This window comes from Acromyrmex echinatior, chromosome 1 (assembly GCF_024713525.1).
Source record: "Acromyrmex echinatior isolate Ae372 chromosome 1, ASM2471352v2, whole genome shotgun sequence".
In the NCBI taxonomy this organism is placed as follows: Eukaryota; Metazoa; Arthropoda; class Insecta; order Hymenoptera; family Formicidae; genus Acromyrmex; species Acromyrmex echinatior.
The window spans coordinates 22,453,452-22,469,064 of NC_141852.1; the positions used below are offsets into that span (position 1 = coordinate 22,453,452).

The window sequence follows — 15,613 nt, forward strand, 5'->3', positions numbered from 1 at the left end:
AGTTTATAGAAGCATTTGAAAATATGGTGCACTCTCGGAAGCAAACACGCTCATTTCGAAAATATCATAGTACCAGATAGAAATAAAGGAAAATTCTCAGGATACTGTTCTTATGCGGCGATTTTACTTCTCTTTCGGAACTGGAGTACAATTATGAGAAAACATACACGGTACGTCTTTATAAAACATGAGGTTTTATAAAAGTAAGATACAAAAGAACAAAATTCCAACGCCAAATTGTTGAGTACAGAAATCTCTCTGCCTTAAAAGCGATGTCCCCAAAAGGGGATAGATAAATCGCGTCATCGACATACACTGAGCACTGTATTTTTCCAATAACAGAGAACGCGGGTTTAGAACGCGCTCGCGGAAGTTGCGTCACGGAAGTAAAGTATCTGCGAGAAGATGGCGAAGCAGGCGAGTATATCTCGGATATGTCTGCATTCCGGTGCACGTTCACCACGATTTGTTCTATCTCGACTTTCTTCCCCTTTCTCTCTTTCTCTCAGAAGAATTTCCACGTATCTGTTCGCCTTCTCGCGGCACGACGCAATCGTGTGGAAAAGCAGCGGTCCAGCGGAGAGCAAATATTCAGTCGAGAGAATTTGTCTCATCGGAAACAACCCAGTTCTACAACGCGAAAAGAGCATGTTGTTTCGCGAAAACTCTCAGAACACAAAATGAATTTTGTTCGAAAAAGTAAAAATCATGCGATATGTCTATAAAATTTTTCATCAATTTGCGTACGAAGATAAATATTAGTTAAGAGTTTGGAAAAAACGAGAATAAATAAATATACCAAAGCGAGCCCTGTTTTTAGTATGTGCGAGAATCTTTAATAAATTTATATAATGACGGTGGAGGTGAAAATTTATAGAGACTCAATTATGTTATAAAGTTCACTTGCCGCCGCCTTCAGCAGATCGCAAGTTATCCGATGGGCTCCGCCCTTAACCCTAAGACTTTGAGATCTTAAAAGAGCAAAATATAGAAATAATTTATTATAAGACCATTTTAAAAATATTTTTACACTTTTTATTAATTATTCTTTTAGTAAAAAATTCTTTGAACTTTCTAAATACGTACACAATTCATTTCTAAAAATATTAATGTTTGTTAAATATTTTAGAAAATTTAAGCAACTACAATTTTATAAAGATATTGATGAAAGCAATAGAAAAATAATCAATTAACAATTTAATGTTCCTTATTTCTAAAGTGATAATTATTCCATATTGTTTGCAACATAACAAAAAGAGTATTTGATTTTCTATATATAAAAACTGTTTTGCTTTTGGTTCAAATCGGTTAGTCAATATAGATACACATACACGTACACAACTTTTAAAATGTTTATAAACGCGAAACTCGGAAATGGTTTTTCAATATAGTTTTTCGAATAGTTTTGGAAGTTCTCGCCTATTACGTTTTTTTTACGTCATTGAATACATTCGTCACTCCGTTGAACGTGTCTAAAAACTCGCTCACTGACTCACTTACACTCACTTTAACTTACTTTACTAACTTTTCTGATTGTCACATAGCAGTTGCTCTTACGTACAGAGTTGTACTTCTCTGAACCATAAAATTTTAACTTTAATCCGACTGAGTTTTCAATTCTGTTCACTTGTTACTTTACGTAAGATTACGATTGCTGATGTTTGTAGCTAAATTTTACAAAAAGATTTTAGCTTTTAATGGAGGAAAGAGATTTGTTTAAAATAATTCATGTCCAAGAACTGCAAGAAGTCCCTATCACTCGCCAGTGTATTATCTAACTATAAGCATTGCGTTCGACCTACTTTGAAGTAAAACTAAACTTTCGTGAGCTCATCTATAACAAGGCCCAATATCAAAACTGTTATTCCATAAGAGCCACCCCCTGGCACATATCCAAGGTACTGTGAATCAGAGCAAAACGTTCGCACTGCAATCTTCTCTAGTTTGCAATACGTATAATGTACTTCGACCCGTTTAAGAGGAGCGCAAACAGATATAATCAATTAAATGTTATTTACTGCCTTTGTAAAGGAAAGATTTAAACCGCTTTTTATCCGGTAATAAAGATTAGCGCGGAGTAATATCAGAGATATCTTTAAAGCACTTTCAGTGCTTAACGCGGATGAAGTATAGCGAGTCGCAGTAGTAATATTGAGGACTGCGCCGACGAGTGAATACGTCGTTTACAATCCCGACGTGATCTAACTGAACCGAACTTGGCTGTAATGACGTCATTCTTGCTGATCATAGAGTAGCTGCGAACGACCGCCTATTCTCTAAGAATGCAGGTATCCCGCGTTCTTTTCCCGCATCGTCGGGTCTCAGAACTTCGGTGAAGCAACGAGCTTAACCGGAGGAGGCGTATAGAGGGTCGAAGGCTTCAACGACTCCTTTAACGACTTTTCGCAGGCTCAACTTAGTGAGAACTTAACCGTTTTACGTCTCTCCTTCTTGATGCGATACGGAAGAGCGAACATTATCCCTCTTTCGTCATCGCTATGTACACTCGGCATCCTTCAGCAGTACAAACTGAAGCTGATAGAACCGCATAGTACTTGAGGACTTTCATCAAAGACCATCTTGTTCTGCGTAGAGTGTTGTTTAAACAAAAGAGAACTCTCTCGGTTCGAAATTACCGTTTCCTTCTCTTTTTGCCGCTGCTTTCGCATCAGCGGGCGAAAGAGCAATGGAAGGTTCACTTCAATGAGTTCTTCCGTTCGAAGATTAAAAGTCGATGGAGAACGCTTCACCGGCGCGGTAATCAGCGACGCATCCAAATCACTCGAGAAACTCCTCCTCCCCCTTTCTGTCGAACTTAACACTGTATAATGAAACTTACCCCCCACTATCAGCAGCAGGTGGAGCAGACCACATCGCATTTTTTTATACTTCCGGCGAAAGTCTTTATCCATTCTGCCGTGAAGAATCTTCTGTGTCACTGTAACGCGCGCACGTCGCGCTTCTTGTCTACATATATCCTCGTTCGCCGATTGGTACCACGGCGTTCTTGTTTTCGCGGTTTCCCATAAAAAATGGGAAGAGGATCTACTCGCGCGAACGGAAGCGTGGAAACGCGCGGACGCGCGACAACATCGGGCGAACGCAAGATCAGAAAATTCGCGGGTAGGTTGACAATTGGGCGGTTTTTTTTTTTTTTTTTTTTTTTAGTACCGTTCGCGCATCGATCAACCGGAATCGCGTAAGCGTTTGAAATCGGCAAGACTGGCGACACAGCGCGGGCGCCACGCGGCCGCGATAGTTCCTGACTTGCAACTGACGAGGGATGCTGCACGAAGAGTTTGCGCCAGCCTCGCGCCCGCGCACAGAATCCTTATTCCCCTTCACCCCTTAACCGGCCACAGTCAGTTAGTCAGTCTCTCTCTCCCGTCCCGCATCTCCGTTTATCCCGCGTTCTTCCGTCCATGTTCTCGCTCGCTACCCTGCCCCCTCGTTCATCCCTTCACCCGTCTACCTTCTCTTTCGGCGATATCAATCCGTCCCCTCTTCCCTTCCCTCTTTTCTCTCTCACCCTCTTATTTCCGCAGCCGCACTCGCACGAAAACTTCTTTCTCTTTTATGCAGCCCTCTATCGCTGTAGTTGTCTTCTGACTCACTCACTATTACAGTTTTTCCATCGCTCCCTCTGTCCTTCACGCGGCGTGTCGCCGTCACTCCCTCTTCCTTTCTCCCTTTCGCATGCGGCAAACGATCGCGCGCCCATCCATCCTTCGGATTTCTCTCTATCCCACTTTCTATCCAACTCTACCACCCCCCTCGGTCGCCCCGTTTATCAGTCTTCCATCCCCCACCGTGATCGCACTCACCATCTCCACCACATATCTAACCTCGCGCGCATCCTTTCGGCGGCTGTATCTCAAACACTAAAGAGTTTCTTAGGAAATTGAATTGAATGCCACCCTTCCTCTCGTTTCTGTCTCTTCGACGACGGCCCCTTCGCCTCGTTCTCCAGTGCGCTGTCTTTTCCACCGTTCCCGCGCTCTCCCCCGTTACTTTCGGGGGTGACCTCGTCTCCTATCGTCCCTTTTCGTTCCTCTCATTCTATCTGTTTCTCTCTTTGTCTTTTCCCCGTGCTATCTCGTTTACCCTCGCACTCCGGTGTCGTCCGTCTTCGTCTCCGTCGTCACTCTCTTCCCAAGAGTTTCCACGAAACTGATTGTCTCGTCGTTAAGCGGCAATTTATATGTTAACAGGCTCGAATCGGTCGAGAGTCATGCATACGTTTAAGGATTGGGATTTCGTAAGAGAGAAGTTTGGATAACAATGAGGATGACGGCACGAATGACAGCACTATCCAAAAAATAAATTCTTTAGGCATGTCTGTTGTTTTACTTATCGTTCAGCGTTCGTTACAATATTTGTGATTCTCAATATCACTTTCGTGATGTGATAAAATAGAAAATATAAATCTCAAGATATAAGCAATATTAAATTATAAATTTATTTATCTATGCTAAAAGTATGCACAAAAATGTGAATATAAAGTTATGAGACGAGAATGGACTGTATACGAGAGACTTCATTATTATAATTTGTTAACGAACTATGCGCGAATACTTTTATTCTTCAGATCCAGTTATTGCGTATGTACAAGCTTTGTTTTTAGCAGAGCTACAAAAGAGCTTGCTCTACGCAAAGCAATTAGTTTCTCTAGGAACTAACATGAAGCGGCTGAATTTGTGTATAAAGTTAGCGCAGAGAACTGTGTTGCAGTATGACAACAGTTCAGTTTAATATCCTGCGACATCGTCGTGTTAAAGTAAACTTTGATCACATCGCTTGGCATTCGTTTAACACTCGTATAGTCATATGAATTTTCATAACTTTGTACTTACAGCGCTATTATGTAATAACGTGGTATGAGTAGTGTATAATGTATTCAAAGAATAGAGTTGTCTTAAATTAACAAAGCAAGAGAAAAACGAATGTTAAAATTATTTTCTTAAGAAGGAAGTAGAATAGAAATGTAATAGAAATAAAATGAGATTGTAAATACAAATTAATGTACGTTATATAATAATATAAAGCCATTCACAGACGCACGTTTGAAGGATAAAAAATTCTTAATGAGAAAACGTCACATAAAATAACAATTGAGAATTATTCAACTTGAGTAGTACTATGCAAATTATACTTTTTTTCGTTAATGCACGTTTAAGCTCATAAAAATACAAGCACCGGCGCAAAGTGAACTCTTGGCAACAACGGGATCTTTAAAGAGCTATAAGATCCTCAAACTGACGCGAAATATAAGGAATTTACAGAAAAGAGTTCTCAATTAAGCTATTCGATCAGTTCTTTGCTTATTAATTGCGCGTTGCTTCGTTGTTTTCGTTGCCGACAACGCGATAATTAATATGGTACCCTCGCGAAAGTCAGCTCGTTATCTCGTACAACAGTCCGAACGACAGTGCTGCAGCTACTCCATAATTTGTCGCCATGACGAGCTGTGTCGTTCATCAAGGTAACTCCGCGACATCGTAACGGGCGGGTTCGCAAATTTCATCAATGCATCATACGTAACGAAGGATCGAACAGTCGCTGCGTTCCAATCGGATGCTTTTCGCAACGATGGGCGGATGAGAGGATCGGGGACCAGGGATTACGCGTGTAACTTTGGCAAATAGGCTATTGGGAAAATATGACGACGGAGGGTGAATCCTATCAATTCGTTTACTCATTAGACGGCGGCGTGATACGCGAATTCTCCAGCGCGCGTCCCATACCGCGACACTCGACAGGAGCAACCGAACGCGGTAAACTTGTGGTTTCGCTGCGAAAGCATTGACGCATTTGATTAGCGAGGCATGCGAAATTAACTCATGAATAATTCTATTTGTGCGAAATTACTCGTAGCGAATCTCGATGAAGATGACGGAGCGGAATCAATATCGAGAGCATTACTAGAGCATTACGGTCTCTTTTTACGCAAGTGGTTATAAATAGGAAAGAGTGACTTAGCGGATTGCTTACGCTTTTACTTGTTGCACTTGCTTCGTTATACAAGGAACAGATACCATTGAATAGTGCTTCCTAGATGTTACAAGCATTTTCGTGTATAAATAAAGGAAGGAAGAGGGTTATGGAATATTATTTCGTTTTTATTGAAATATTTATGTAATGTAATTACATAAATATTTAATCTGATACAACTAGGGTTACCAAATCCGAATCATAAAGAAACAGTATCTACATATGTACATTTAAAAAAATGATAATCCAAAAATGGAAGGAGGGGATATGATTTTTTATGCAATAAATGTAGATATTTAATAAAATATAATTTTTTAAATATAATTTTTATTGACAATTCTTGTTAATATAATTTTATAAATATAAAATTTTAATTAATAGCCACAAAAGTTTTACGATCTCAAAAAGAGTATCTGTATTCATAAAAGAATATGACTAATAGTTATATACATATAGATTATTCTATAAGCAATTCCAACAATATTATGGCAACATTGCAACATTCCAATATAATAATATTGCAAACGTTGCAGCAATGTTGCTGCAAGTTTTTATGCTGTAAAGTACAGTTTATCAGCCGTAAATTAATAAGAATTATTATGGATAAAAGTTCTTTGGGTATACCAAACAAATGGAAAACTGAAAAGAGATAAAAGATTACAGAATTAAGAATTAGAATTAATTAGAATTAGAGGGGAAATATAGAACATTACTAACTACGTTACGTAGTTATAATTTTATACATCACAGATACATGCACACATTTTATTACCAAATTTAATTCAATTATATCATTCACAAGATATATTTAAGGCTCCCAAGTTTGATTGAAGCAAAATTAATTACCAACATATTTCTTAAAATTATATAAAGAATATATACTTGTGAAACTGTCCGCTACATGCAAAACTAAAATTAAACAGTTTTTATGACAGCGCAGTAGATAGTAACAATCAGTGATCATATTATAATGTCTAAGCAAATTGTGTAAAAATAATTTGGATAGTTGCCTCCAGAATGTAACGTTAACTATAAGACTATAACTATTATAGTATTCCACAACTCTCGAATATTCCATAACCATCGTCTTTCTTATAAATACAAGCTATTTGGAATAATTAACTTCACATTTGATTTAAAAATTATAGTTCCGTATCTAGTAAGTTATAGATAGTATTTCTGAATTCGCAACAGTATGTGTCACATCAGGGAGGTGAACTCCGTGTACTACCAGGAGGATTATGTGTACAAAGAGCGAGAAAGTTTAATTACTCCCATGTGAGAAGTTACTACGGTAACGTACACGGTGCGTTCTCAAAGCGCGGATCGATCAACCGTATGGAATTTGGAAGGAAGCTGGCACCATGGAAAATCATGTTTTATTCGATGAGTTACTCGGATTGAAGCGCCATTGCTTTTTTGACGTCATCGTAGAATGCGTGTGAAATTTTGTAAGCCTTTGATGAAATTGAAGAAAATTCTCCGGAAAGTTTGTTTGACACGCGCATAGAATTACTAACAAGGAAGTTCGACAAGTATAAAATTCAAAAAATCTGACACTTTGCATAAATTTAGATGGATTTAATTACAAAAAAATTTTTTTATTACTTAATAAATAAAATTGATAGCATATATGTATGTATATAAGTGTGTTTTCAGCTTTTCTCAAAATAAGCACATGTTTACGGAACACAACTTTATCACATATGGTTAAATTTACTTTATGGAATAAACTTTAGTTCAGTTGCAAAAAAAATTTGAAAATTTAAGAAAAAGGAATTAGTGGTAAGGGTATTTTTTTTAATTTAATATTTTTTAAAAATCTAATCATTTTTATTTGAAACATTTTTTTGTATTTCCAATTGTTTCTGAAATATTCATTTAGAAAAAAAATATATAAACCGACTTTATTCAAGAGGATGCTGTATCTCTAAAACAGAATTATAATAGTTAAAAATTTTTTTTTATAATTAGGTCCATCTACTCTAAATTTATGCAAAGAGTCAGATTTTTTATTTTACATTTGCCAAACTTCTCTTTAAGTAATCTAACTGAGACGTAACAAATCGGGAGAGAGAGGGAAAATAGTTGCGATCACGTAAATCTATACTCGCTCGCGTAATTTAAATTGAATGAAATAAAGTTCGATTAGCCGAACAGACTCAAGGGCACGTGTAATTGCGAAGTTAAATTACTTCCACGTGAGAAGTTACGCTCGCGTTCGTTCGCATATAATATGTTTCCAGCAACAAAGTTGCTAACAAATCAGCGCGAAATTCCAGAATAACGTGGGCTGCGGCCCGCGTGGACAAGTTTCGCTTTGGCCTTAACTTTCCAACTTAACTGCACAACTTTAATATTACCGAAATAAAGTTGTGCAGCAAACAGCACGATAACCGGGCTATAAAAGAGTTAAAACGAAATCGAAGCGGTAAGCTGAAATAGAAATATAAAAAGGAAGAATTAACGAGACAATAACGTATATCTACAATTTGCATAGAACAGGAAAATTAATCTTTCGCAGACTATTCTGAATTTCATCACTTATGGCCGTTTCTACTAATGTAGATTAACTTTAATCTCGATTCAACCTACTCTTTAACTTTTTCTAGTTCTAAGAACTATTCTTAAAATTATTATATTCCCGGTTCGTTACGTGCCAGTAAGAATACTTAGTAATTCTATGTGCATGTAAAACTTTCTGGAGAATTTTTGAAAGTAATCTACATTAAGAAACGGGTATTAGTCAGATCACTTGAATTGCTGAGAGAGGTTGTGTTTTTCAAAGTTTTTAAGCTTCAAAAAATTTTTTTTAGTTTAGTATACTCTTTCAATATTTAGGAAGACGATTACAATTATATGACGTAAAATATTTTATATTTTTTTGTACTTTCCAAGGAAAGTACAATTTTTACTTTTTTGTGACCATGCGAGGAGCGTTTTATTTTTACGTTTTTTTAATGTATTTTTCTTTATGGAAATCAAAAATTATCATGTAAAATTATTATAAGCACTAAAAATGACGCTGTACTTAGGGAAAAATCCAACTCTGAATTAATTTTTAAATAATTGAAACATAATTAACGACGATTTCGTAACATGAAGATTTGATTAATTTCATTTTTGTACCAATTTTTCCTTAAGTGTAGCACCATTATTATGATAATTTTTAGTTCTTATAAAAAAAAATGCATAAGAAAATGTAGAAATAAAATCATTTCCGAATGGTCGCAAAAAAGGCTCTCTCCTTTGAGGCAAAATCGGCAAAAAAAAAGAAAAAAATTTTTAATTGAAAAATCGTCTGAGTCTTTAAATCTCCATGTAGTTTAAGAAAGTTAAAAAGATTGCTGCGAATATCAAATGCAAATTCTACGATTAGGATAATATCACGTGAACATGCATAATTTTAGATTTTAAAAGTAGTGAGATTAATGTAGAAATCTTGTCTCCTTTTTTTTTACCAATTTAACATTCCTGAGATGTCACGATGGCGGTTCTAAGCGAGCGAGGTCTCCACAGGGAGTTCGCGTTGTTTTATAACAATTTCAATCCTCCGAAACGCGTCACGAGCAGAATCAAGAGGCATACGCCCACATATAATTAGAAAGTTAAATTACTGCTACGGCAAATGTTATTCTCGTATGCGAGCTGCGCGACACGGGGGCGAGGCTGCGTCGCTTCTGCATCCCAAATTGTGCGATTTACCTAAAGCGTTCCATTATTACCGCACGTTGTAGCGGCCAGAAGATACTCGGTGACGCGTAAAATAGGACTGGACATAAATCAGGAAATTATTCGGCCTCAGAGAGGGACGTAAAGAATTGTTTTATTGGATATTTGTCGCAAGTTCAAGAGGTGAAACCGCGATACCGCGAATAGATCGATGGACTAAATTTGTATTACAGATTTACGAATAATCAAATTATCGCTTTAATATGCTTATGAATTATAATTGCAATATTACGAAATTATGATATTATATGATGTAAATTATACAGTATAAGCCGTTGAAATAAACAATCGGCACACACATCAATAGATTATGCGTGATAAACGCAGAATAATAATCGCAGAAGCGTCGGGGGGGCAGATTGCACCCTTGGCACGCCGGTGTCAAGGCGCGCTAACACGGAAATGTTACATCGCAGATACACATGGGAGAAAAACGTAAAAAGTCACGAGTAATAATAACAAATGAAATTCTCTCCGTCGTCATGGCATTCATCGCGCGGCATTCACAAGTCGCGCGCGTACATGCTGCAAAAGTTATATCATTCCCGCGCAAGATGTTAGGTCCTATGTACGTAACGTACACGACATACTTCTGGGATAAGGAAAGTACGGGTGCAGAATCATCGGAGAGATACACCTGGCGTGGAAAAGCTCGGTGTGGGTTATAGGGGCTGATATGCGAGAGTAGGTCACGTCACCTTTACATCCGGGTGCGGTGCACAAATTGACCCTTAAACATTAACTCCGCCTGCTTTACGCCGCCCTATGGTTTCACTGGGGTAATACCCTCAACTTTTAACGACCCGGATGTCTCCGGCGGTGTTTTCATTCAGGTTCAGTCTCTCTCTTTTTAACTTCTTCGCCGCCGGGCCCTTCCTCATTTCTCCCGTACTCTCTCCACCGTCGCTGCGCGGTCGAGTGAAAATACCTGCTTGGCGGTTAACATCGGGGCAATTCGCTCACCACCGCGGTGCCGGTAAATCCCACTTTTTCACTGCTACTGTGGATCAAAATTCATTCTCCTCGCGAGAAGCAGAGCGATTGCGGATAATGCAATACGTCGGGAGGATTATTCGCTCTCGCCAGCGTGAATCACACGATCCACGTGGTTCAGACACGAGCGCGGATTAAAAACGTGTACGTGAAGCTATGCACGTGCTATACAGAATGTCCGCAAGAGATCCTCATTAACCTTTAACGATATTCTGTTTCATTGAACATCGTGTGAAAATACCGAAGCGCTTATTGTAAACCGAATAACTCTTAATAAATCGAATAATACAACTATTAGTAATGACAGAATTTTATTGTTTATTTAATTTCTAATTCATTTAATTTTCTTTTAATGGATTTAGAGGATTAGTTACAAAGATATTTTTAATCCTGAAAAATGAAAACTTTATATAGCATAAATGTTGATTGTCCTACAATATTTTTGGCGGATATTAATTTTCAATCAGCCGAAAAATATCCTGGTGAAGATTAATGTGCTGATGGCGAGTCACACTATACACTTTAAACCGGTAATCGGATTAGGTATTAAGCGGTATTTTCACCTGCGCGACATGCTGAACTTTATACGTGGCGGTATTTTAAAGCTATGTATCGTTAATCTATGCTTCCTTTGATGTGTTTTTCAATATTACTTTAACAAAGAACAAGTACGTGTAATGAAAAAAAAAAAAAAAAAAAAATCAGATTTGTTAACACTGAGAAATTTATAATACAGACACAGAGGTAATTCTGCATGAACGCGGGACACAAAAGGGAATATACAAAAATCGTTTTAAATACAAAACAATTTAAAATGTAACTCACTCGTGGTTTACATTTCCTCATAAATTCAGCAAATATTCAATATTCTGCTATATCGATGTACTTGCGGTCACGTTTACGTTATTGCATTTTTAAATATTATCTCATTTTCATAAAATTATCTGACTACTCTAATTTGGAATCAGCAAGATTAAGTAGTCAGAAGTTTTTAAAAATCTCGACATTGTATTTCCGTATTTGCCGTTCAACGCAGTTTAACGTAACATATTCGGTGAATGTGGGATCTATTTATATCTATTTCATTTTCGAAGGGTGACTGAGCTCTGGTTGTTATTAAGAAATATGTTTTCCCGTCTTTATCGCATTTTGATCTAATTTTTATCGTGCTTCGTTGAGAGCAAGCACGTCGGACGGTCAGGGCTGTCCGGACGGAATTTAACGCAATTCTGCGTTTAATCCGAACTTTCAAAGCTGTTAACGAGGACTGGCCGCATGTCCCATCCTCTTCCTCCCCTCGGCCCACACCCTCTTACGCTCATCCTCTTCATGTTCTCTGCGTTCATATGTGTGTGTGCGCGCGCGCGTACGCGATCTCGAAAGTGTGCTGGTACCGGAGCATACATGCAGCTGGAGCACTTATGGCACAGCACGCCAAACGTATTCTACTCTATTACTATTAGTTCGGGGGCTGTAACTTATGCAAGATTAAGTAAAGTTGCCCGAGCATGCCAGTTCGACGAAGTTTGACGTCCATTAGAGCATTATTGCGACGATAAGATGAATCGGCGGTCGATATTATCTTCGTCTATTAACTGATATTACTGTGTGCGTATATGTACGCGTTTGCGTTTGCGTGCGCGTGCGCGCGCGCGCGCGCACGCGTGTGTGTTGTGTGTGTGAGAACGAGCTTATCTACACATACACATGTCCGAGATGAGAGAGTTTTGTTTGACGTGGCGAGATCGCTTTTGTTCATAACCGTATTACCTACCGAAAACAGAAAAAAATGCACTTTGGATTATACCTCGCGACCCGAGAAAATGATGCATCTACCTCGGTGATGGCTCGCAGTTATTTTCACATTCTGTTACGTTACGTGTTACGTTATTTCTTATCAAATGGAATATCTAGTATGGCATATAATATTGTACCTTATTGCTATAGTCGAGCAAACCCGCAAATAGCACGTGCTAATTCAGTTATTGGATGGACACATCGCGATGATTTCAATAAAGCACATGTATTTATACTCAAATCGTGTGATATAAACATGACGAGTCTTCGTTCGACCGAAAAGCTCACCGGTTGGAACAGAATTTAATCGAATTTCTCGTTTAACCGGGACTTTTAAAGTTGTTAGTAGCGACCGGTTGAGTGCCGCATTCTCTGTTCGTGCTTGTAAAATGCATATGCACACGAATGGGCAGTGATGATGTAAACGCAGCGAGGGCACTTATGCATGGTACACACAGCGTGTATTCTACTCTGTTACTGCTAATTCGAAACTATGGCAGTACAGTACAAGATAATGTAAAATTAACCTGTGAGCGTAGTGGCCTATCGTATTTTGACGCTGTTTGGTTTGCCGTTGTAACGAGGAAGCGCATGCGGGAAAGCTACGTGCCGCATAATTCCTGACGCATCGTCGTCGGTACATAAATCGCAGAGAATCGGTTTGTAAGCGAAACCAGACGGACGATGTGCGTGATTTTATGCGAAAACGAGGTATCCCGCACATGGCAACTGCTAAGTTAAATACGATCCACACGCAATCAGTCAAACGACGTAAAATATTACGTTAATGATGTATGTGCCATATTAGAAACAATATCAAAAATATCAAAGTGTTATAGATTGTTTTATTATTATATCTGAATATCTCTGTGTAAAATTTGGGCACAATTTTCTTATTGATTTCAAAGTCATTTAATTTTCCGTATGACTTTATTCTTATGTAAAATCACGTTCTGTAATTCTATATTTATAAATTTGATAAGGAAGTAACATTAAGATTTAAATAAAAATTTATTTGGATTTATTATCCACTTATTCATTTGAAAGTTATTAATCTAAAACTACAACAAAATATGGTCATTTTGTTGCATAAAATTAATTATGTCAAATTATTTATTTTGTTTTTTTGCAGTTGATTTCAAGATGTATTCACTATTATGATCAAAATTTTTTGAATGATATTGGCTGATATTGATTGATACTTTTAACTGATAGTGGCTGCGTTTCGATATTCATTGTCAATAAATTATAGTGCACGTAACGTAAACTGTAGATATTCAATACTGACAGCAAATATCGGAACATTATATAATCAAAATATTCTTAATAACAGAAGATCTTGAAAGTTACGATACTAGATGATAGGAAGATCAATAAAAAATTCGCTGCGTTCTACAAAGGTTGCTTACAAAGAAGCAAATAGTAGCGCCGTATAGAGAATATAATCGATTCCACGACGTGGTTAATTACGAAGTGGAGAATCATCCTATCTTTTAACGACGAAAGTTCGAGGGATGGAAAATAGGGGACGAAATAGCCTTCTTGAAGGCGAGGTACGCTTCAATTAGTCAGTGTATATGCAAGTCCTTTGCCTTTAGACGGTGATCTACTTGGAAACCACGAGCTGGCTTTATACACCGTATTCTGAAGGTTTCGCGACGCTGCTTGCAAGCAAATTGAAACGACGCCGTTATTCGTTACCGAGACGGTTAACGGGTGGAAGCTTGGAGCATTGATCCCGCGGGAGATGTTACTCACCGAAAGAATTTTCGCCTATAACCTCCATCTCCTGGCCGTCGCGATATCTCACCCAAATGCAAATTTCAGATAATTCAATTTTAAGTACAGCATTAAGTGAGTTCGTTAAAGGTGGAACTCTTGTAATTACTCGCAAAGACGTTCTTTACGATCGCATCAGTTTTATTCAATCTTCAAGAATGTGAGGACTCAATGGTTCCAAGATGAAAAAATTTCTAGAATTATTGACATATCAAATTCAACAATTATTTATACCGTACCGTTAATAGATTAACAAATTTATTATTCGATGTCATCACATTTACAAACTTCAATATCTAACTTAAGGTAGCAATCTCGCGGGAGACGCCGCTCGTTAAAAGAGTTTTTGTCTTACACGTCCTTCGTCATTTTGTTCCTTTCACGTGACGTAAATTTTCTCGAATGTAAATTTTGGATAATTCAGTTTTAAGCCTGGAATTAAGCGAGTTCATTATACGCGAAAACTTTTATTACTCACGAGACCATTTGCTTTAATTAAGTCCTTGTAAACCTCTTGAAAGTTGCGGGGATAAAGTGGTTCGAGACTCGATCACTTTGATTGATTTTTATGTTTTCTGACGTTAACGAGCCAGGAAAGTCTTTCCTTTTCCTTACACATTTTATGACTTTGCATTTCGTAATTTTTCAATGCACTTTTTTTTCCGCTCGCGGAATCCTTGAATTAGCCTTTTAACCGACGCGGTCGTGATCGTCGTGTTACAACTGAATGAGTTTTCAAAGGCGCCCTTATCTGCCCGGATTTCCAGATGATCGCCTAATATGAAAGCTTTTTTTTTGCTGTCGATCGATAGGCGATTCGCCGTTTCAATATTCGTTATGAGGCATCGCGCGAAATTCAATGAAAATTCCGGAAGCAGCTTGTGACTCACACAATTGCTCTCCCTTTTGGTTTTCTCCTCTACCAGACCACGCCCTTTGTCCCCTCCTCTTTTTTTTTACATTTCGATAATTGAACCATTTACCAAATCAATGGATGACATCGGTCGGATCTTGTTTTTCCAAGCGTTAAAGATGTAGACCTTTGAAACTCCAATCAATCGATCTTTTTAGGGCGGAACAAGGTTGACGGTGCCGATCTCGGTGCTTTTGTGAAATACCCATTTCTCTATTGGAATGTTTTTTTCACCCTTTTAATCAATTGTTTGGTACGAACTCTGATTTTCGAATAAGCGACATGCACTTGCGTCACCAATCGACAAATCTACATTCTACGCGCACAGATTATTGAACTGTGTAACATTCGATTTTATGTAGCCGCGTAATTTATCGATCTGACAGCGATATCGGTATCTGTTATTAC

At 37.9% G+C, this 15,613-nt stretch overlaps 2 protein-coding genes across 2 annotated transcripts in view; one reads left to right on the forward strand and one right to left on the reverse strand.

The window, feature by feature from the left end:
* LOC105145948 (beaten path VI) overlaps nt 1-4,020 on the reverse strand; it is a 116,216-nt gene extending 112,196 nt beyond the window's left edge. The window contains exon 1 of the mRNA XM_011055868.2: nt 2,840-4,020. Within this exon, the coding sequence (XP_011054170.1) occupies nt 2,840-2,912 (73 nt within the window). The 5' untranslated portion in view covers nt 2,913-4,020. The remainder of the gene's footprint in view (nt 1-2,839) is intronic.
* The window catches only part of kl-3 (dynein heavy chain 8, axonemal kl-3), a 286,847-nt gene that overhangs the window by 264,875 nt on the left and 6,359 nt on the right, over nt 1-15,613 (forward strand).